The sequence below is a fragment of the Centrocercus urophasianus genome, unplaced genomic scaffold (genome assembly GCF_019232065.1).
Source record: "Centrocercus urophasianus isolate 14NV4802_14NV808 unplaced genomic scaffold, USGS_Curo_1.0 seq_12, whole genome shotgun sequence".
NCBI classification, from domain to species: domain Eukaryota; kingdom Metazoa; phylum Chordata; class Aves; order Galliformes; family Phasianidae; genus Centrocercus; species Centrocercus urophasianus.
Genome location: NW_024884364.1, coordinates 48,996,994 through 49,018,813, shown reverse-complemented (window position 1 = coordinate 49,018,813; position 21,820 = coordinate 48,996,994). Strand labels below are relative to the sequence as shown.

Below are 21,820 nucleotides of genomic sequence, written 5' to 3'. Positions count from 1 at the left end.
GCTGCTGGAGAAGCAGAGCTGGAGAAGATGGTTGCTCTACTGACAGCAGAGTCACATCCCTTCAGTACAAGATAGGACTTGGACCAGCTAAGGCTGCAATTGCACAGCTGTATTAAAATAAATAAATGAATGCTTTTTCACAGAAGTGTCTCTTTCAGGTCTTGTCTATGCCAAGAAAAAGAAGCAGTACCTCAGGTGTATTTTTCATTTAAGGTCTCTCTATTGATAGCATCTATCACTGACATGGCAGAGTGTTTTCACTTGTGTGGCAGGTAAATGAATGCACCTCTTCTTGAGCTATAAAGAAGTCAAGTGGCTAGTTTCTGTTTCAGATTGTTAGTTCTTATCCAAAAACCAGATCCTGCAATTTTCAGCTTAGTTCTTTCTTAATGTGCACTTCTATGGAGCACAATTTGAAGCGGCCAAATTCTGCAAATTTCCAAGTACTTCCAGAAGTCAAACTTCTAATAATTGAATTCTATTTATTTGAAGGTGTCTTGATTCAGAGACCACCTCCAGGTGAAAATGTTGGCCTCAGTTACTGAAGTCAAGCTTAGGTGATGTCTGCACTGCAAGCATTCTACCAGCATGGAAGTAAAAGCACACAAAATGTTCCTATGGTGGATATATTTATACCAACAAAACAGGTGTGTTGGCAAAAGCAAAACAAGCTATACCAAAGGCACTGTTCTGCCATCCAAATTATGTAGGTTCAGGTTTGCACCTCTTCAAACTCCTGAGAAGCATACTTTTGCCAACAGCCATCCTTACCACTGATACAGTCCTGTGGGTTGTTTTCAGAATGAAGGGCTGCGATTCTACAAAACCATACCGAATTTAGAATACAGAGATTTCTCATTCTGCCTTGTCTGCCCGAAACAGAAGCAGGTAGTTATCTGTCTTTCAGAATGAAGGGCAGTAACCAATATGCAGTAACAACCTCAGAGAGGACTGAAGAGAGGGAAGTGGCTAAACCAAGACACATTGAATCATGATGTACCTTTTAATCCAAACTATGCTGCCATCTGTTGTGAGTGACAAATCCTATCATAGATTCAAATGCTACAATTAATTACCTTCCCTACCCAGTCCAATCTGCCAATTCATTATTAAAGCTTTTCAAATTTAGTATTTTGATGGATTGATTGGTTGTTTGAACTGTGTTCTTTTTGTACCACTTACATGTATCTTGCACCATCAAATCGTATCAGCTCTCCATCTGTCTGAGGTTTCTACTGCTCTCCTACAGGACATTTATTGTGGTGGATGTCTGGCAATGCCTTGTTAGAGTTAAGATCGCATAAGTTCCCATTTTCACTCATACTTTCACTGTTGAATTTAAATTTTTCCATGTTTTATGACATACACTTGATAAACTTTTCCTCGATGTACAATCAGTACCATGTGCAAGATAATAAAAATGCTTTCTGGATACTTGCACTAAAAACATGTCAGTAAATTTTTAGCAGCTGACTTGGGCCAATTTATCATTATACTTCAGCATTGTAATTTGTTTTCTTCCCAGCCATATGAATTAAGCTAGTAATATAGTTGTTTTCCCCTGTAGATTCAGGATGACAGCATTGCATTGATGTTGATTGATTGGTTGATGTTTGACAGATTTTTCTAGAAGATAAGATACAAGAAGATAGGTTTTAAGCATAGGCTCAAAGGGCACATAGAACATGATGTGTTTCTGTGAATCACAGCACAAATTTCTTTTAGAGTTAAAAACGTGCAAGCAAAGGCCCTTCCTGTTAGCCACATCCAATGCAACTTAATCTCATTCTGTCTTCTGGAATTATAAGTGACATGGATATTCTGAAGCTTCTGGGATTTCAGCATTGTGATCTTGTCCAGTCACGTACTGATAGCTGGAATAGTGCTACCTTATATTTTTTTCCAGTGCCATTTACAATTCCTTGAAAAGGAACCAACAAAATCTGAAAGAAAATACATTTTTCCATACTCATTCTGTCCTTAAACAAAGAAATTTCATACAAATTGTAAACAAAATATCACAGTTTGCAAAAAGTACATTCTCAGAACAGAAATGGAATGTTCTGTTCTTTCAAATTTGTGCTTTGTGCAGCAATTTTTACTGTACATGCGTATGATTTTTTTCTCTGAAGTCCGTATTTTTTCTGTGTGAGGTATATTTTAAATAATTGTTATAGCACAGAGTTCCTGAGTCACAGATGTGAAAAGCGTATGAAAATGATTCAGCTTAAGCATAGCATAAAATATTGGCCTATATAGGTCAGCTAAATTTGCTTCAAAACTAACTGCTTTCTTTGCATAGGAAGGCTGCTGCTGGGTAGAAGAGAAATATATAGTGCATAGGTTTTGCTTAAATTATTAAAATATATTCTTAGAAGAATAATTCAGAAGAAAGAGGCACTTGATCAATAAAGGCACTTGGCTAATGTGTTAATAAAAAAATATGATGTGAATATAGTGTCTGTGAATAATGATTTTTCCTTATTTCTCTCCTCTCTTCTCTCCACTGGTTAGTTCAAAGGAGAGCTCAGGCTGCACAGTGTCCAGCACTTCACAGTATGAGAATAGTTAAGGTTGGGGAGGACCTTTGGAGGTCATCCAGTCCAACTGCCCTGCTCGTACCATGGTCAGCGTGAGTTGGATTTTGAGTAACTGCAAGGATGGAATGGACTTCAGGAAATACTGCTTTTCTGAAAGAGTGGTCAGGTGCTGAAATGGGCTGCCCAGGAAGGTGGAGGAGTCAGCGACCCTGGGGGTATTCAAGGGTCGTTTAGACATTGTATTAAGGGATATGGGTTAGTGGAAACCATTGGTGATTGGTGGACGGTTGGACTGGATGATCTTGTAGGTCTTTTCCAACCTTGGTGATTCTGTGAAGAGTCTGTAACATCCTTGAGCAGCCTGTTCCATTATTTGGTTGCCTTGACATTTGAAAAAAAAAAAAAAAAGCAGGGGAGGGGTAGGGATTAATGGCATTTCATGTGTGTTTCGATTTGTGCCCTTTTCCTCTTGTCCTGTCACTGGGTACCACTGAAATCTCCGTCATCTTTGTTACCCCTCAGGCAGTTATGCACATGGATAAGAAGCCCCTGAGCTTACCTACTGTAGGCTGAACAGTCCCAGCTGCCTCATCCTTCCCTCATACATGGCATGCTCAACTCCACTGGTAATCTTTGTGGCATTTTGCTGGACTTTTTCCAGTGTTTCTCCAGAAATGGAGCCAGCAGTCCATGTGTGTCACACCAGTGCTGAGGAGAGGACAGGGATCACCTCCATCAACCTGCTGGCAACACTCTTCATAGCACTGCTCAGGATGCTGTCAGCTTTCTTTATTGCAAGGGTAATTTCTGGCTCAGGTTCAGCTAGCCCAGCCTCCTTCTCAAAGCTGAAAAACTTCAAAGGTCTCTTGAAGTACCTTACATAAAGGTGCTGTTGAACACTATAGTCACTGGAATGCTTATGAAGCTGCGTATATAGCAGTGCGCTAGTGGTGAGGATGGAGACCTTTTGTTTGTGGAGGGAAAAGTATATCCTTGAAATGACATCCTGCCACCCAAAGATAAAATACACATTTTAGTGCTGTTCCAGTAATTTTCTGTGGTGTATTGCCACTGACTCTGGGCCACGTGTATTCTGCCTGTGATGTGCAGTAGCTGTAGTTTGTAGGCAAAACTCAGCAGCTTTCCTGTGTATTTGCTTAGCTCCTATTTTCATGGGTACTTTTTTGCTAGTACAGTTGGGTGCTGGTCAGGTATAAATGATTAAAGAAAAGAATGCAATTTTTAAGGAGATACATGAAAATTGGTGTTTGAATGTGGCCTTGAAGTTTTTGAGCCATTATTTTCTTATTTGAAAATGAAGTTAATTCTATGTACAGTAAAAAGGTTATAGTCCTAAAATATATTTAAATCCTCTGGAGAAAGAATTGTGGTAATGCAGTATTTAACAGTATTTTGCTATTATTTTAGGTACTACTTGTGAATTTATAGGCAGTTATAAATTGGTTGAATATATTCATATATCTAAATGCAGTATGAATGAGATTCTGACAGTATTTATTATTCAGGAACAAATGTGAAGGCTGACTGCAGGAATCTTTCACCTTTTCAGTGATACGATAGCAGGCTTTGAAGCAATACAAAATCCATTTTTAATTGTCTTAGTTTAGCACGGATCTGATTTGTGGGCATGCAGCTCTATTTAAGCTTATGATACAAATCCAATCAACTGGAAGTTGGTTATAGAGCCAGTGTTTGTGACCTTTCTTGAATTACTTGAGATACACAAAAGCCAAGGTGTTGTTGCAGGAGTGAAAAATGTGTTACAGTAGATTTTGGATAGAAGTGCTTGAGAAAACTAACAAAACCAGTTTGGGTTTAAACAAAAGAATTAACATTCCTATCTAATGAGAAACTGTCTGTTTCCATACATTGCTTGTAATGTAACGTAATGTATATAACCTTCCCCTGCAAGATATGACTGTAGTAAAGAAAACTGTGCTTTCAAAAAGGTATGGAGATTTTCACTGAATTGCCACCATTTTTTTATTTCTCTCCTGCCTTCTGTATTTCTTTTAGATTAGGGAGGAAGTTACCGTATGGTTTCACAAACAGCGAGACTGATTCTGAATATGAAATAATACTTCATAGTTGGAGGATGAATGACTGCTGAGGAGACAAGTCCATTTTTTGAATAAGAACTCTGTTATGCAGTTTCTCACTCAGCAAGTAATCATTTATTCTCTTTGAAAACACTAAGTAGATTTTAAGAAAATCAGGGTCAGCATTATAAGACAACTAGCTTTATTAAGCTGCACCAAAAAACACTTTTTTTATAATTATCAAAGCTATAATCTTGCAAAAGATTAAGCTGCTAGGTTAAAGGTAAATACCTTTAAGTTTAAAGATAAACAAATGAGTTGCTAAGCTTACACTTCTGTATTGTACAGAACGTTCTGTTAACCCACATCCCACTGTGCACTTCTTTTCACAGAACAGTGAATACAGGCTAGCAGTATTTGACGCTCAGCTTCCCAAAATCCAAATTCCACGATGGAGAGGAAAAAATACTTTTACAGCTACAGAAGTTATTTGTTTTGCCATGGTTATATTTACAGGAGAATGCAGTAAGCTGTATGATGGCCATTTTTATGTGTGTTTATATGCACAAGCTTAAAGTTCTGTGACCAGATATCTACATTACTTACACATACATAAATAATAATTTTGAATGTTTTATTTGATCAAGCAATCCCTTTGAAACTTCTTTCTGTCTCATTTACCCCTGTTGTGTAATAGTAGTCACATAAATGTCACATAAGAAAAGCAATACTTTGTGCAGAATTTTCTAAGTTCTGATGAAGGAAAAAAATACACTGAGCATCTTGTTTCTTTGCCTTCTGCAAAACCCTGCTTCTTTGGTATTTCCTTCTAGGTCTGTTGAGAGAACAGTTTAAAAACTTGGCTATTTTCATTTTTGTTTGGCCTGAAAGGTGCTGTGCAGTGCTGGATCTCAGACACTGAGCAAACACAGAAATTGGAAGTTATGCAAATAAACCTTTTCAAGTTTATTCCATAGCCCATGTTTTTGTTCTGATCATCTCATGTCCTGATCATTATAGCTTACATAATTACAGTATCACAGCAGTATAGGGATATTAAGAAAATTGGATACTGGGGGGAAGGAAAGTATCTTTAGATCAAGATGTCTTTGCTTAGTAAAACCAGCGATGTGTTACATGTTTGTGTAGTGCTTTTCCTGATTGTTGGCCATACCCAGTGAAAGAAGCTGTAATACAGTGCTGCAGTTTTGCAGTTATATATCACACCACTTCACATCTCTAGCCAGCACAGCTCCATTTGAACTCCGTGTGTAGTGGCCATGAGCAGAAACCATTCCAGAGCTGAGGTTCCTGAGTGCCCACAGTGCGTCAGCCGCAGTGTCCTTCCTGCTTGACACTGCTTGCAGGTGTATATTAAAACTGATTAAAAAAAAAGAACACACCTTACAGAAAAAAATGAGAAGTGTGTATGACTGTGAAGGTCTCTTACGTGAAAGGGAACCTTCCAGTGTTGCACAACATTTTGCATGTTTGATTGAACAGGGTTGAAAATAAGAGAGCGGTGAGGTGCTGGAACAGGCTGCCCAGAGAGGCTGTGAATGCTCCATCCCTGGAGGTGTTCAAGACCATGTTGGATGAGGCCCTGGGCAGCCTCTGGTCTAGTATTAGGTGTCTGGTGGTTGGTGGCCATGCTTGTGGCAGCGGAGTTGGAACTTGGTGATCCTTGGGATCCCTTCCAACCCAAGCCAATCTATGATAACAACATCGCATTAATTTAGAAGGATTGTTTGTTTTTTTCTCCTGCAGTTACTTCAAATCTTGCCCATAGTTGCATTAAAGTGTAAGGTCTGCATTGACATTTATTTGCAGTTGTCAGCCTATTTACACAGAGCAAGTGAAAAAGGAGGATTATTTCAGATCTTGTTTTCAAAAGATTTTTTTAAGTTCCTCTTTCCATTGCTCATGTTCTGTTTTCTGTCTGTATCATATTTCTTTTTGTTAATTTGCAGCACTCAGAAAGACTTAAGCAGTGAGTGCCAAGTATTGCTCATGAAAAGATCATTTCCAAGTAGTATTAATCTTTTCCAGCATATTTTCCTGCATGAAGAGAAAAAAAAAGAAAAAAGAAAAAAAAAAAACCTGCCAAAAACATTCTTTAATAAAATAATTTTGGGTAGCAGACATTTACTTGGAATTCTTGGCAGAAGGTAAGCAGGTCAGATATCCAAGAAAAAAGGGTGTAACGTTTAATATTGGTGAATAATGGCTTCTACAAAACTTAGGGTAACCAGGCACATTATAATTTTAGCAGCTGACATAAGCTACAGTTAGGGACAATTTCTTTGTGAAGAACGTGTAATACAGGGCACATTTGCTAGGGCTCTAGAAATAATTTTAATCACTCCGCAATCCTAATCTTGAAACAAATGTACAGGCCCTATTGTTCAGCTGATTTTTCTAAAAATATGTTTCAACTGCAGTTCTTATTTTAAATTGCTAATGTGTGTCCTTGCTAAGCCCTTTATGTAATTGCAAAGGTAAGTCTTCAAAAATAAGCAGACGCTGCCAAAACTAGAGTCGCTCTAGGATGTATTACTGAGAAAGCTCAGCTAGGAGAAAAATCTCAGGCTGCTGTGAATAATAAACAAGATGTGGTTCAGGCTTTTTACCCACCTATTTTTTAGCTGCGTGTAGGATGTTATCAGTGGCTCTAGGCACCAAATGTTGCTAACTGCAACAAAACATATTTCGGAGAAACCAATGTCCTTTCTGCAAAAACTATGCGCAAGGGTTCTGCGAGCATATTTTTTATTTCTGTAGTGGCTTCACACAGATGGGCAGCTAAAGTCCACTGCAAGCACTCTCCCTCCCCATAAAGGAAGAGGGGGAGAAAATACGATGAAAGAGGGCTCATGGGTTAAGATAGGGACAGGAAGATTGCTCGCAAATTACTGTCACAGGCAAGACAGACTCAGCATAGGAAGATTAATTGTAACGTATTGCCTGTTACTAACAGACTAGAGCAGTGGGAGCTAAGTGGGAACTAAACCACCTTCTCCCCATCCACCTTTATCTCCCTCCTCCCCCCAAGCAGCATAGGGGAGCAGGCAGTGGGGGTTGCAGTCAGTGTGTAGCCCTTCATCTCTTCCACTTTTCCATGGCCAGCTCTTAGCCCTCGCTTCACATGGGTCCCTCCTACAGCAGTGTTCTTCCCAAACTGATCCCACGGGGGCTTCCCACAGGCTGCCCCATCATGGCTCTGTACCACGGGGCCCACCCTTCAGGCACTGCCCCACACGGTTTCTATGGGGGGCAGCTCCCCCAGCCCTCCTGCCCCACCGCTGCCCCTCTCCACGGGCTGCACCTCCAGCCCAGGCTGCTCCTGCGTGATATCCACAGGCCGTGCCTCCTGCAGGTCGCAGCTACCACTGCCCCATGGGCTCCTCTGTGGACGCACAGGGAGATCTGCTGTAGCCAAAGCTGTGCTCCCTTCCTTAAATCTGCTTTCGCACATCACACCTGGCGCCACTCATGGCACTGCTCTAGCAGCAGTGGGTCCCATTGGAGCAGCTGCAGCTGCTCTGCTCTGCTCTGCTCTGCTCTGATGTAGGGCACTGCCAAGCTCTGCTCACAGAGGTCACCCTGCAGCCTCCCTGCTTTCCAAATCTTGCCATGTAAGCCCAATACAATGTCTGTATAATTACATTTAGACAGAAATGTAAGAAGCAAGGATGGGGGTTCATGCTGTGTTTGTAATTCACACTCAGTGCATCCTAATAGAAAGGGAATTCCTGCATTGCAAAATGGCAGCTGCAGTCAAGTGCAGTAAAGAACATCATTGGGTTCTCTTGAACAATGGTCTAAAAATGGTTTAACTTGTTCCAGGGGCTCAGCTAGCATGTGCTGTGTCCAGGATCAAGAAAATAAAGTTATTCCAAGTTAAATTGTTTGCTTCTGTCTTTCAGCCAGAAGTTGACTTCTTACGTGAATTTTCATGGGCTCAGAGATATGTTTTCTTTGCTTCTCTATACTAATGAATTTAGACCTTCAAAAGCCTTAATTTAGCATTAATTGTTTTCTTCATACATTGCTATTTGGAAGAAATGATTTTGTTAGTAGTTCTGTTTCACTGTTCTTTGGTGGAATTTCTTTAAACTGCAGTGGTGTGGCTCTGATTTATTTCAGGTCACCGCATTGCACCATTCTTCCTTTCTTGCCTTCCAGCTCAGATGGCATTCCCAAGACCCAGATGTCAAATTTTGGAAGATCTTTTTCCACTGTTTGCATCTGGTTTCTTTGGCAAGCTCAGCAAGCATTGGAGTTATTTGGGTTTGGTGTCATGGCAAGGCTGCCAATGGGACTGTGTGTGGACATCCTTTCCTTCTGTGTGCAATGTACTTTTAAGTCATTATGCTGTGGAATGCTTCTGCTTAATGTGTCTGAATCTCCCAGGAATTTTGCACTTATGCCCATTTATGGCGATAGAGCTGACTTTCTTTATCCCCATTCAGGGCCATCTTTCCTTCCCTGCAGCCTGTACAGCTGCAGTCAGCTCTTAGATGTGTTCCATCCTTGCATGTATTTTACATCAGCCGAAGTATCAGCAATAATGCCAGTCACGGTAATACCTTAAGAAAACAAGCACTCGTGCCATCAGAAGAATGAGATTGCTAGTGAATCACATTATAGCAGTTGCAAAAACACAAGTTACCAAGCCAGACGTTTTAATCATTGGTACAACCTTCCTTATTTTTGTACCCTGTACCTGCCAAATACTTTGTAAGAAAACAGTGTGTTGTATCAAGATAAGAATTGGAAGACATGGTATTTGGAAATTCCATAAAGAAGAAGACAACACAGTATTAGAGAAATCAATGAAATAAAATGTGTTGATTATTTAACAGTGCACCTGGAGGTAGTTAAATTATTATGGAAAAAAGAGTTGACATCTATCTCTTAAAGTAGTAACAGCACTAATTTAGTAACTTCAGGAAAATGAACATGGAGTCACTACGTTTCGAAAACCTGTCTGGACTGCCTGAATAAAGGAAATAGGAAAAGTCATTAAAGGAAATGGCACAGACCTCCATAGGATATCTCAAAATTTTCCTGGACTGAAAACCACACTGGGCATGAGTTATTCAAAGATTTGTAAGAATGGGTCATAACTTCTACTCGGTTCCTCCTAGAGATGTCTGAGATGTGCGTCAGAGGCAGTTTGATGTTGATAATTATTTCTTCTCTGTTTCATTCTGTGGTAACAGATGTTTCACGTATATGAAGAATCACATAGTATGAATAATTAAATTGAATAATTTGCAACCAACTTGGAGACAAAATGTGTTTTTAAAAAAATTGAACAGTACGTTAAGCAATCTTACTAGGTTTAAAAAAAAAATTAGTTCATAAGCAGGACACTTGTATGGTACTCGGCAGACAGATTAACTGTCGGTAGCCATTCCTGAGTTACTGGCTAAGACAGAAAGATGTCAAAAGACGTTGCTTCCACAGACCCTTCTTTGTCAGTCTGCTCACCTGCACAAATGCAGCAGTAGGTGCCATAGCTATTGCACTTTAAGTTTAAACACGACTGCTCTTTACAGCGATAAAGGAATCCGAAAATGAAGGGAGCACTTAGGGAATGTCAGTCAGATGGATCTATGATTGCTAGATCAAGTAGCACAGGGAATACTCAGCAGCACCCCATTTGTGTGCTTAAAAGAAGGAGTGCTTAACTCAGACCAGGTGAGGCATGTCTCCAGAGGACACAGGGCTTTCTTAAGGCTGCGTGGCAGCCCAGTTATCTCTGTTTCCTATGCCTGCATTTTCTAGGCATTGCTGCTGTGAGCCAAGCATATTGCAAACAACTAAAGTTACATAGCCTGCAGATCAATCAGCATGCAAAGAACAGCATTATGTTCTTTAAACAAAAAATCAGTGGCAAATACTGTCTGTCAGGGAAGCCATTTTTAACTGAAAATGGAGCAGCCAAGGAAAAAAAAACCCGACACTATTATTTCTATTTTTTCAGTTGCAGAAAAATCTATCAGTGAAATTTTGCAAAACAGCCCTACATATGCATTTTTTGGCACTGCCTGGGGGAAGAATTCCCAAATGACTGTGTAGTACCACTGATAATGTATATAGGCACCTCGATGTGGGAAGAGATGCAGCACAGAACCCGGATTTGTTATCACTGTCAGTATAAACGTGAAAGAATCTCTAAATGATGAATTTCACTCACTTTTCAAGTCAAAAACACTTGCATAGCAATTTTTGTTAGGTGAGATTCATTTCATTATATCATTTTTCTTCTGCGTTCATTATGAATTTTCATATGTCATTCAATGCTTTTATGCTCTGCAAAATCTTTCCAGACTACTATGCCAGAGCAGATAGATACTGTCTTTTACATGATCATACGAAGTCCTGCAGTTAATCCGCTGTTCGTTTGGATTTTTTTCATGTCTGATTATGTTTTTACACATTGTGTGTAGTTCCGATGGTACATGTCTTCCCATATTTTCTCTGGGCTGAGGTGGGAAAGACCTGGCAGCCATCCTCTCAAGGCTGCTGAAAGATGCCATTTGGGGCACTGGTCGTGTCACTGCACGAGTGACTGTCCAGCTAACGGGTACAAAACCAGTTCCAGCATGTGGCCGTGGTCCCTCCCTTTGACCCTTTGTGTTCATACCCACATCCTTAAAAGCACTGAGTCTCACTGTATGTATCCTCAAAGGTTTTACTCCATTAAGACACCACTTACTGGTGTTATTTGGGCATAAATTAATGTTTTATAGAGTGATTATTACAATTGCTGGGCTGACAGAATTTTAAGGAGTGACGCATATGGACACACATTTGCAAAGCCCTTCTTTCATTTCACAGCTACTGTAGCGTTTTGAGTTTTGGTCTGCCAGAGTGGCATACCATCCCAGTCACATCCTTCCCTAAGACTGCCATTTGCAGAGCACGTTCTCCTGCTGTTCTCCCTCCCTGACTGCCTTGACAGCCTGCACAGTCATCGAGGGGGTGGTGTGCTGGCTTCCTGGCTTAGCGCTGCCTCATGTGGTTTCATGAACTTCAGAAAGAGGGCCAAGTTAACGTTTGTAACACAAGCATTTAAATAGCTAGCATTTAAAAGAAACTTGCCTTTGTTCAGTAAAAATCACCTTTTTATATGACTGAACCATACAGAGCTGCAACACAGCTATATAATTCCATGTACTCACGGTGCCCTAAAGAGAACTGATGACATCTGTTAACTATAGAAGCAAAGCTCTAATGATTTTTCGGTTACCAAAAACTTGACGTGGGTACAGTTTCATTCAGAATTTTCTTAACTGTGTGTGCAACTTTTAAAGTCACTGTACTTTCATATGTTATGTAAATTCTATGGTAATATTTAAGAAATCAGGAGATAACCAGCTATAGGTTGGTTGGGTGTTTTTGTTTCTTTGTTTTCCTTTTAAATACTGTTGTACATTAGGATTTTTTTCAAGAGGGTTGAGGAACACAATGTCCAGCAGCACCCGTTTAAGCAGTTTCACTCTTGATTTTCATTATTTGGATCTTACCAGATAAGATTTGGGAACATCTGTCTCAGCTGCTGGAGATAAGTGAGTGAGATTTCTATTCGGTGACGGTATATCCAGGAGTTTTTTGTTTGGTCATCTCTCGGGTGCTTTGGTAATAGTTACTTGTCATGGAGAGAAACAGTCAAATGAAAGGATTCATTTCAATAACACAGCTGTGTTTTGTGCTGAGAGGTCCCTTTTCTCACCCGCAGTCAGGTGAGAGGTCTTGCACTTCAAGGACTTGGCAGCTCAGTACTGGCCAGAGAGGTTAGCTGTATGCCATGTTAACCTGTCTGTTGGCAACAATGTGACTTGAAATGAGATGTGACAGCAGTCAGCAAAAAGGTCTGCAGGATACTGTACACAGTAATGAAGTCGTAGTTAATTTTAAGGCTGCTGTAGACCACAGTAAGTTTTCTGTTTTTTACCATCTCCTATGGATGTTTACTGTTTGCCATTTTTATTCTGTCTGCCTTTTGATCAAATCAGAGACCACTTTACAAAACTATGAGCTGCCAGCTCACAAACTAGCTGCTGTCTTTTGTGGTAGGGAACTTCAGTGCTTCTGGACAACAGCTTAATTATCTGCATCTACTGCATTTTTAAGTAGATGGACTGATTAATCTGTAATGCTTTTTAAAGTCCACTGCTTTTCAAGAATGTGTTATTACTGTTGTTGTTTAATTTAGATACGTATAAATGTATGTTTAGTGGGATCTGATTAATCGCATGCCATATATTTATATAGAGAGAGAGATTTCAGTGTTCAGCAATCAAACCCTAGGTCTCTCTGACTCAAGCTGTGTGTGCTGAGTGACTTCATTCTTACTGTGCTACCCAGCAATGTGTTTGGATGTTCTGCAAAACAAATAACAAGGCAAAAACACTGCCCTGCAAATCTATTTTGGATGCAGCAGGAGGTCCAGCAGCTCATAAACTAGACCAGGATATAAAGAGTGAGACAGGGTAAAGGGGGACCAGGGATTAGATAAGTAATACTGCTGTTTTTCAGGTGTTTTTTCCCTATGCTTTGTTTTCATGCTTGTGGTCATACACAATACTTCGTCTGGATTGACCAGACGCTTTTTAGAAAGTGTCCTAAGCATTCCTAAAAATGGAGGAGTGCTGGGAAAGGGAAGTATGGTAGGGAAGGGAAAGGATAGAGGCTGGCGGAGAAGAAAAGCAGTGGCAAAATGAAGTGCGTAGGGGGAGAGAATCACAGAGAAATACGTACCTTGGTTTTCACATGTGGGAGGCATTCTGTTTCTTAGCTTGTTTTTGCTATCTGTCTATGATGGTAATTGAGCTGGTTGCAAAAAGAGTCTTGAAAACAGTTTGAGAGAGGGAGAGAAAGTAGTGCTGTGGAGCGAGCCCAAAATCCTGTCCGCCAGCCCACACACAATCGGACATTGCAGTGACAGAGGGGAAATCCCTTAACGGACAGAACTATAAATGAAACTACTGTTGACAAGGGGAAGAGGCAAAGCTATATTTAACGGAAGTATTTTCATTTGAGAACTGCTTTCTTTTTTTCTTCTTTTTTTTTTTTTTTTTTTTTTTTTCCCTCTTGTCTGGTCAGCAGAGACTGCTAAGATTCTTCCTGTTTGAGACAGCGCATGGGTGGTTTCCCCAAGGCTTTTAATGTTAGATTGATGCTCTGGAGACAGTGTGGTGATAAATGGGTTCCTACGGTTACATCTACATCCTGTACTCCCTTCCCCCACCACTGCCTGGGCCGTGGGTCTGCAGCCTCCAGGCCAGACAGCAGTGCCCAGCAGCCCTACCAGCTACTCGGCTGCAGAGCCTCAACATTCGTCCACAAATACACTTCAATTCACAGCGTCGCAACCAGTTCTTTCTAGGACAGTGACAAAAATGGAAATGGAAAAGGGAAAGAAAATGAAATGGTGAAGAGAAAAGCATCGGGCTGAAGGGAGGGCTGTCGAATTGGCTCTTCATCTGCAGTGACAGATCCCAATTAATTACTTTTGCTGTTGCTGTTTGCTTTCAGAAGATAGGTTTGCAGGAGCGGTCATTCTGTTGATTCATGCTTAATGGCAGTTCTTCGTGTGTCGTATTATGCTCAGCAATAAATGTGGAGTTTAAACTTCTCCCTTGCATAAGCACACGGCTCCCCTGCGTGAGCTGCTCCTGTGCCCTGGTGTTGTGTGGTGCTGGCAGGGGTGTAAGTGCTCAACTTCAGGAAGCACTGACACAAAAACGTAGACAGGAAAATGAAGACCTGAGTTATTTTTATTGTTAGCTGAACGTGCCTTCGTGCTGACTCATATTTTTCATGTTTGTGTTTTCGTTTTCAGCTGGCCGGTTCCCATGATTACTCTCCTGTGCGTGCATACATGTTTTGGAGGGATGCTTGGTACCCATGAGATGTGCAGGGCTGTGCACAGGCAGCTACTGGCACAGCTCTCCTTAGCCTCTGCAGCAGCCTTCCCCCAGTTGTGCTGCAGTGTCTTTTGCATCTTGAAGCAGAATTATTTTTAGACCATGAAGGTGTATCTGGCTGGTGCGTTTAGATTTCATGTCATGGCTTCCTTTTCCTGCTCAGGTTTCTCCCACTCGGCCTTCACGTTCGGCATCGAGAGCCACATCAGTCAGTCCAACATCAACGGAACACTAGTGCCACCTGCTGCACTCATCTCCATCCTCCAGAAAGGGCTCCAGTATGTGGAGGCTGAGATCAGCATCAATGAAGTAAGTACCCCCAGCACCCCTTGCACACCCCTGCTAGGCACTGCCTGCCAGCGTGCTGGGGCTCACCAAGGAACACATCTCAAAAGCACACACCCACCATCCATCCTCACGTTGCATTGATGCAGTTTCCTTTTGTTGTTCTCCCTGTTTTGCACCACCCAGCAGAGAGCCAGGCAGCTCTGAGGTACACGTTTCACATTTTTGGCTGTGGCACCGAAGCCACCTCTGTGTTGCTTATTTGGGATTTATAGTGTTTCCACTACTCAAGGCAAAAGAGCCGGTGCAGAGATTCCTGCAGCAAACAAGATGGTGTGTCTGTGTTTACAGTGCTGTGTTTTCAAGGTGACAGGAAAAGTTTGCAATGTAGGTTGAAACTTCAGTCTGTGCTGCCTTTCAGAACCTGTAGTGCTGCTGTTTGCAAGCCGTGAGGAACCTGACTAACAGTCCATAGAGATCACTGGAGAGATTCTTCTGATTTCAGTGGCTTTGGCTCAGATCATACAGAGACTGAGCACCATCCCATCATAGCACAGACATGCCAAAACAAGTGTGTGTAAATTCTCATCCTGGCTGGATCACTGGTTGTCTGTGTGCATTGTGTGAGCAGCCACAAAGTGTCTCTGTTCTCATTGAGCTGCAAGGAGAAACAAAGAGGGCATGCAGGAAAGAGCCAGTGTTTTTGCCCTGCCAACCTTAAAAAGGCGCAATACTTTGAGAGGGAGTGGAGCGTGGCAGATGAGCAAGTGCTGCATTACAAAATATTTACCACAGCTAGCTGTATTTGTCAGAGATCTGTATTAATATTAATGCGTAAAAAGCTATTGCTTTTTCCTCTATAGCTGAATGTCGTATGTGAACAACGTGGGTGAGAACAAAGGAATATAAAATAGAGAAAAGGCTGTGTTTGTACTGTATGGTTTGGGAATCCATTTGTTTTTATCTTTATCTGTATGGTTTTATTTTTATGACTCAATATACCACATTTAAGTGTTGTATATGTGTTTTTTAATTGGGGCAGTGACATTTGACATTCGTGCCAAGCTGCACTTTGATGGTGTTGTAATAACAAACCAATGTGAGGAATCTCTCTCAATTTGCTGCTACTTAACATTTGGCCTTGTGTCTGATATTAGATCTACACAGTTAGAGTGTTTCTAACCATGAACAGCACCTATAAATTCAGGTTATATGAAAGGTGTAAGGAACTATTCCTGTGAATCCAGCTTCAGAATTAACCTCTTTTGAGTGAATAATCTAAAAATACATGTGTTGTCACTGCTGTGATTTACTTTTTTCTCTCCAAGTGGTTCAATTCTGCTTGATTATATAGTTAGAAGCAAAATGAAAGCCACTCTTCCTCAAGTCTGTGTGCCAGTAGTGGCTACAGATACATTGTGTGTATTACTTCAAAGTGGTGAGTAATCGTGAGTTTATAAATTAGTGTGCATAAAATTAAAGTATTGTTTGTGATTTGTGTGAAGGCAGTCGTGGAAATATTCCAGTGAACATTTTTATAGTTAAAAATGTAGGATGCCAAAATTCATTGGCAAACATTTGTTTTTCATGTTGTAGCAAGGACTTGAGCCAGGATTCAAATAAATGTCTATAGAGACATTTACATAAAAAATGTTGAGGAGAAGGAGGTCTTATATGTGTCTTCTCTAATGACTCTTTTCTCTGTTTTCTTCCCTATAAGGAAACAAATATATAATACTTTAATAATGTAAGGTATAATTCCAAGGACAGTCCAAGAGAAACAGGCTTGTAAGCCAAACTGTTATTTTTCCTCACCAGTTACTGGTATCACTTTCTAAAGACAATAGGTAATAGGAAAGTGAAAGTGAAGAAGAGCTAAGTAGATAAAGCAGTTGTTGACCTGAGTCTGTATTAAGTCTTAAAAAATAGCCTTTGAAGGTTAATTCAATTGCTTGTTAAACCTGAAGCCTAATTTACAGAAATCAAAATGAAATCTGTAACTATTGTTAATAGAACCAGGGGGAAAAAGGAAGGAATAATAGTGGTAAAGCAGTCCTGTACAATCAGCTACAACTGGTGCTGCTGGGCTGATGAATGTGGTATAAAGAAACAGTGAATTTGCATATACATCTTATTTTATCTGAGGTTCGTTATTCATCTACTGCTTCCATTCATATGTTACTGCTAGTGCAGGAACGCAAACCATTCAACCCAAGTCCATTTGGCTCTGTCATGACTTTAGCCATTATTCTTTCCTTTTCAAAAAACTAAATAAAGAAAATTTTCTGTTATAACTCAGACGATAGATTTTCACAACATCATATTTTTGAGCCTGTAAAGAGTTCAGCTGCCTGATTTTTGTGTAAATTTTGTACAAATTATGGTTTCACAGAACAGTATCCTCACGCAACCTGGTTTTGTTTTGTTTCTTTATAACATTGCCTCTTTACCAGCCTCAGTGCTGAAGATCCTGAGCTTGCAGTTTTACTTTGGCTCATTCTCTTTGCAGGATGGTACAGTATTTGATGGCAGGCCAATAGAGTCACTGTCTCTGATAGACGCAGTGATGCCTGATGTTGTACAGACCCGGCAGCAAGCATTCAGAGAGAAACTAGCTCAGCAGCAAGCCAGTGCAGCAGCAGCAGCAGCAGCAGCAACGGCAGCAACAGCGGGAACAACGACGACTGCTGTTTCCCAGCAGAACACACCAAAGAACGGAGAAGCCACTGTGAATGGAGAGGAGAATGGGGCACATGCAATAAGTAAGCCAACCTGTGCAGCTGCTTTCCGCTGCTGGGGTAGATTAGATATTGAATAATCCTCATGTATTTGGTGTCTCTAAGGTGGTCAAACTGAGGGGAATAATTTCAAGAGGATGGGGTAATGCTAGAAAGATTTCTGACTAGACAACACTTTTTCTCTCACAGTATTATCTCTTACAATGCAAAAACTTCAAATATCTTCAGAATTGCAAGTTGAAACCAGTGTCATGAAATGGAGCTGTATGCAATTTCCTTGGAGCAGGCTATCTGTAGATTTCATTAATAGGTGCTTTAATACATATGATGACAGTTGGGAGAAGCTGCAGCTGCATTTGATCATTTTGGCCAAGCTAGGGGAGGGTGGGTTGAGAGGCTGGGCCCTGCAAGCCATATATGTGTAATTAAAGCATGACCAGAGCACAGCACTGAGCACTAACTACCCTGTGATGATCCATTGCCTTATTGCAAAGGTCCTTGGAGCAGTTTGGCCTATCCATTCCTGTACAGAATAGTCGAAAACTGGATAGAAGCTTGTATGAGCCGCTCCTAGCAGTTGGGAAACAGAGAATTTCTTTTGAAGGCACAGAGGAGAGAATTCCTTGCTTTTTTCTTAATGCCACATGCTTAGTCATACAAGCATCACTGTGAAAGTCCTACCTCCTGTAGAATGTTCCTGTATGGGAACAGTCAGTCCCTAAGAGCTCCACGTTCACCTTTGTTTACTGATGACAGAGATTGAGCTCATGTCCTAAACATCTAAAGTTTGGTATATATACCTGTAGGTGTAACCAAATCTTGATGGCTGTGCTAACATTGTTGAGCAGATGTGATTAATGGATCTGTTTTGTGTGTGCAAACCATATTAGGGCATTGTCTAACATCTGAAACGAAACCTCAATACATTATGTATTTCAAAAGAAATTCTAGAGGAACATGTGTGGCAGGTTTTGTAGGAAATCCCAAGAATTCTTTAGTTTAGACAAGAAACAGGTCAGGACTGTTGTCATGTAACAGATTTTCTTTGTTCTGCTGTGTAGATGCCTTTATCAGTCTCTGTCTTCTCTTTGACTTGAATAGACTCCTCTCTGGGTCAGTGAGAAAAATGCTTTCATACCAGATTTTTCTTCAGGGAATTTCAGTCAGACAGAATGGTTTCCCCCAGTAATACTGAAATGATTTAAAATACATTTTTCTTTTGAGAAACCAATGTTAAAAGTTCTAAAAAATTCCAAGATGTTACTTGTTTTAGATCTGTGAAAAATGTTAGTATTTTATTTCCAGCTGATCCTTTGTTTTGAAGTTGAACTTATTTCATATCTGAAGTGGTACAAGCAGAAATGAAAGCACTTTCAAATTTATCTACCGCTGACTTTTTGTTGTTGTTGTTAACTCTTTCATTCTGATCATTGGTAAAGATTTTTGGAGAATTTCCTTCTGTCTCAGTAACAAATTCTGAAGGTAGAAAACCAAATATCAGATCATCACAAATGCAGAACTTCTCAGACTTACTTTCTCTGATCTGAAGAAACTTGTATTCTGTTGTGTTAAAAAAATGAGAGCCTTTCAGATCAATTCAGATGTGTAACCCCTCTAAACCTCAATCTCTCAGATTTGTCATCATTTTTATTAAAAGTAATGGTTCTTACAGTGGTTTTCAATAGAAGTAGTTTCATGAATAGTTGTGAACGTTTCTTAGTGTATTCAGGTAGAGAAGTCATATATGACTTAATCTCATCCAATATCTGCATGGAGCAGAATGCAAGAAGATGACATCAGTGTTGTCCAGTGAAATTTCATAGGCTATTAGACTGCAAATTTCAAAGCATGAACATGGCTGAAAATCTGCCAGGCAGATAGGTTAACAGAGCCATAGCAGTGGGAAGACAGAAGGTCTGCAAGGAGTACCTGGCGAGCTGGCACATCTCATTGGCAGCTGCTCTTGTGCTCTTCACCATCCTGAGCAAAGAGGTGAGGTCTGCAGTTTAAGGAGAAGGAGACTTTAGGGAGAAGCTGCTGAGAAATACAGAGACAGATGGCTCTTTGTGTGCCTGGGAGGAATATAACCTTTCAGTGGGAGTCATTCAGAGGATATCAGCGAGATATCAACAACTGCAGGCTGAGGATTATACTTGGGAGATGCATACAAATCTGCAAAACTGACGCTCTCACCCTTGATCAGACCTGTTCAAATAAACTGTAAGAGATCTCTCTCAGTAGTTATCAGAAACCACTAGAAATAACAGATCTAACTGGCAGTTTATTGCATAGGTCTGATTAATTGCCTTACACTTATATTTCCTTCTTTTAGTAAATTTAGGAAAATGTAATTATGTAAATGAATTAACAAAAAGGTCACGCTCTTCCTTTTTATTGCTTACACAGGGCAAACTGTATCTAACCTTAATTTCACCCTTATCACTGTGTTTAGAGAGTGTTCAGTCTAGGACAGACTGAGACGAAAGATGCGGCAAGAGCTTAGATCAAGACAAAACATTTAGGATAAGATTTTAAGATTAAGATCAGAAGATGTTTAAGATGGGACATAAAATGAGTAAGGTGAAAGCTGGGAGACCTACTTTGTAGGAAAGTGTTGATAGAAAAGATGGGAGAGAATTCCTGAACCATAATTTCTATTGTTGGATTTAACAGAGCTAGCGTATACTGGGATGTTTTGGGGTACTGTGCTCTTTCTTAGACATAATTTAAGATAGAGAGACAAAAAAAAATCTAACAGTTTGAGATGCAGGTTTAAAATAAGTAAAGGAAATTGCTACCTTATTTTGCTGCTTCCTGAGTAATGTTTTCTCTTTTGAGTCGCTTTAAAAATTAGCTTAAAAGAATTGGCATTAGATTGTTTTCCAACACAAATATTTTTACTGTTGTTTCTATCATTATATTTGCAAGGATTGGGTTGTGTTTAAGAAAAGCAAATCTCTGGAAAAAAAAACTCTCAACCTAACTCCTTTATTGAAGGTACAGCCATAAAGAACAGCTTCATTGAATGGCCTGTCAAATATTTAACTCAAAAATCATTTCCTGTGAAAAGTCAGGGTTAGCACTGGTAACAGCTTAGAAGTACATTATTTTTGTTTTAATTTAAAGGGGAAAAAAAGAGTTGAAATCACTCACTGGTATATGTTAAAATTGTATTTAAAAGAAATCAACATAATTTGGGGGGCAGGGAATATAACTTTCCAGTGACTTTGTATTTTTAATTTCTTTGAGGAAAAATACTAGAATATAGTGTAGTCTTAACCATAGAGAAATAGAAAATAGTTTGTATTAACCTTTAAGCACAGTTCTCTAGAATGCAGACTAATTTTTTCACTTTTGAAGGTCTGCTGCACTCGGTACAACTTAATCATGTCTATCTGAAAAGAGCCTGAAGCAGTATGTTCATTCATTCTGTTTATTCAGTGGGGCATTTTATGTTTTGGAAAGAGTAATCCTTTAAATGTGAACGTTTTTTAACATCACTACTTAATTACATGATGAAAAACAGGAAGAGGAGACATACAGAATGAACATTTGGAAACAATTTCTGAAAGATTTCTCATCTTTCTCTCCCTTTTTTCCTGAGCCATCAAAGCCGTAGTGTCAAAATTGCTGGTGGAAAACAATAGGAAACAATTGTGCAGATATTTCATTGTTTCCAAAGGCCACTCAATCTTATATGTACTAATGCAAGTGTCACTTGACTGGGTTTTTTTTTCCATGTCACGAGTTTGTTCTTTTTGCAGAATAATTAATAACATTCAAAGTGCGTATCTAGATTTCTCCATCTGGCCATGTACAAACAAAAAATACTTTTAAGTATCAAATGGCCTTGTTCTGATAGTACCTCACAACTCTGAGACCCTGGAGTAAAGCTGCTATCAAGCCGTCATTTGGTTTTATTCAGGAGTGAAAAGCAGCTCTTCCTTTAGAGCCAGGCAGGTAACAGTAGGATCGTATATGGTAGGAGTAATATCTCGTTTAATTTTTTCAAATTAAAACACTTGAAAGAACTCACTGCATGATTTAACCCCAACTTCCAACTCACAGTGTGAACAGGACACACATGAATGCCTAATAGTTACTATGCTGCTGTTTTTCTCATCAATATATGCTTTAAACCTGGTGATTCTTTGCTTTGGTAGACATACAGGAGCTTGAGGCCACATCTCCTGGTTGGTTTTAACAGTGCTTTACTCTGTATTGCCCTGATTACTCATCAGCTGCTAATGTCAGGC

General features: G+C 40.0%; 1 protein-coding gene across 5 annotated transcripts in view; it reads left to right on the top strand.

Moving 5' to 3' along the window:
* The window catches only part of TBL1X (transducin beta like 1 X-linked), a 199,588-nt gene that overhangs the window by 147,740 nt on the left and 30,028 nt on the right, over window positions 1–21,820 (top strand). For all 5 annotated transcript variants that reach the window (XM_042810794.1, XM_042810792.1, XM_042810793.1 and 2 more), the window contains 2 exons: window positions 14,705–14,850; window positions 17,336–17,588. In XM_042810794.1, coding sequence (XP_042666728.1) covers window positions 14,705–14,850; window positions 17,336–17,588 — 399 coding nt within the window. The remainder of the gene's footprint in view (window positions 1–14,704; window positions 14,851–17,335; window positions 17,589–21,820) is intronic.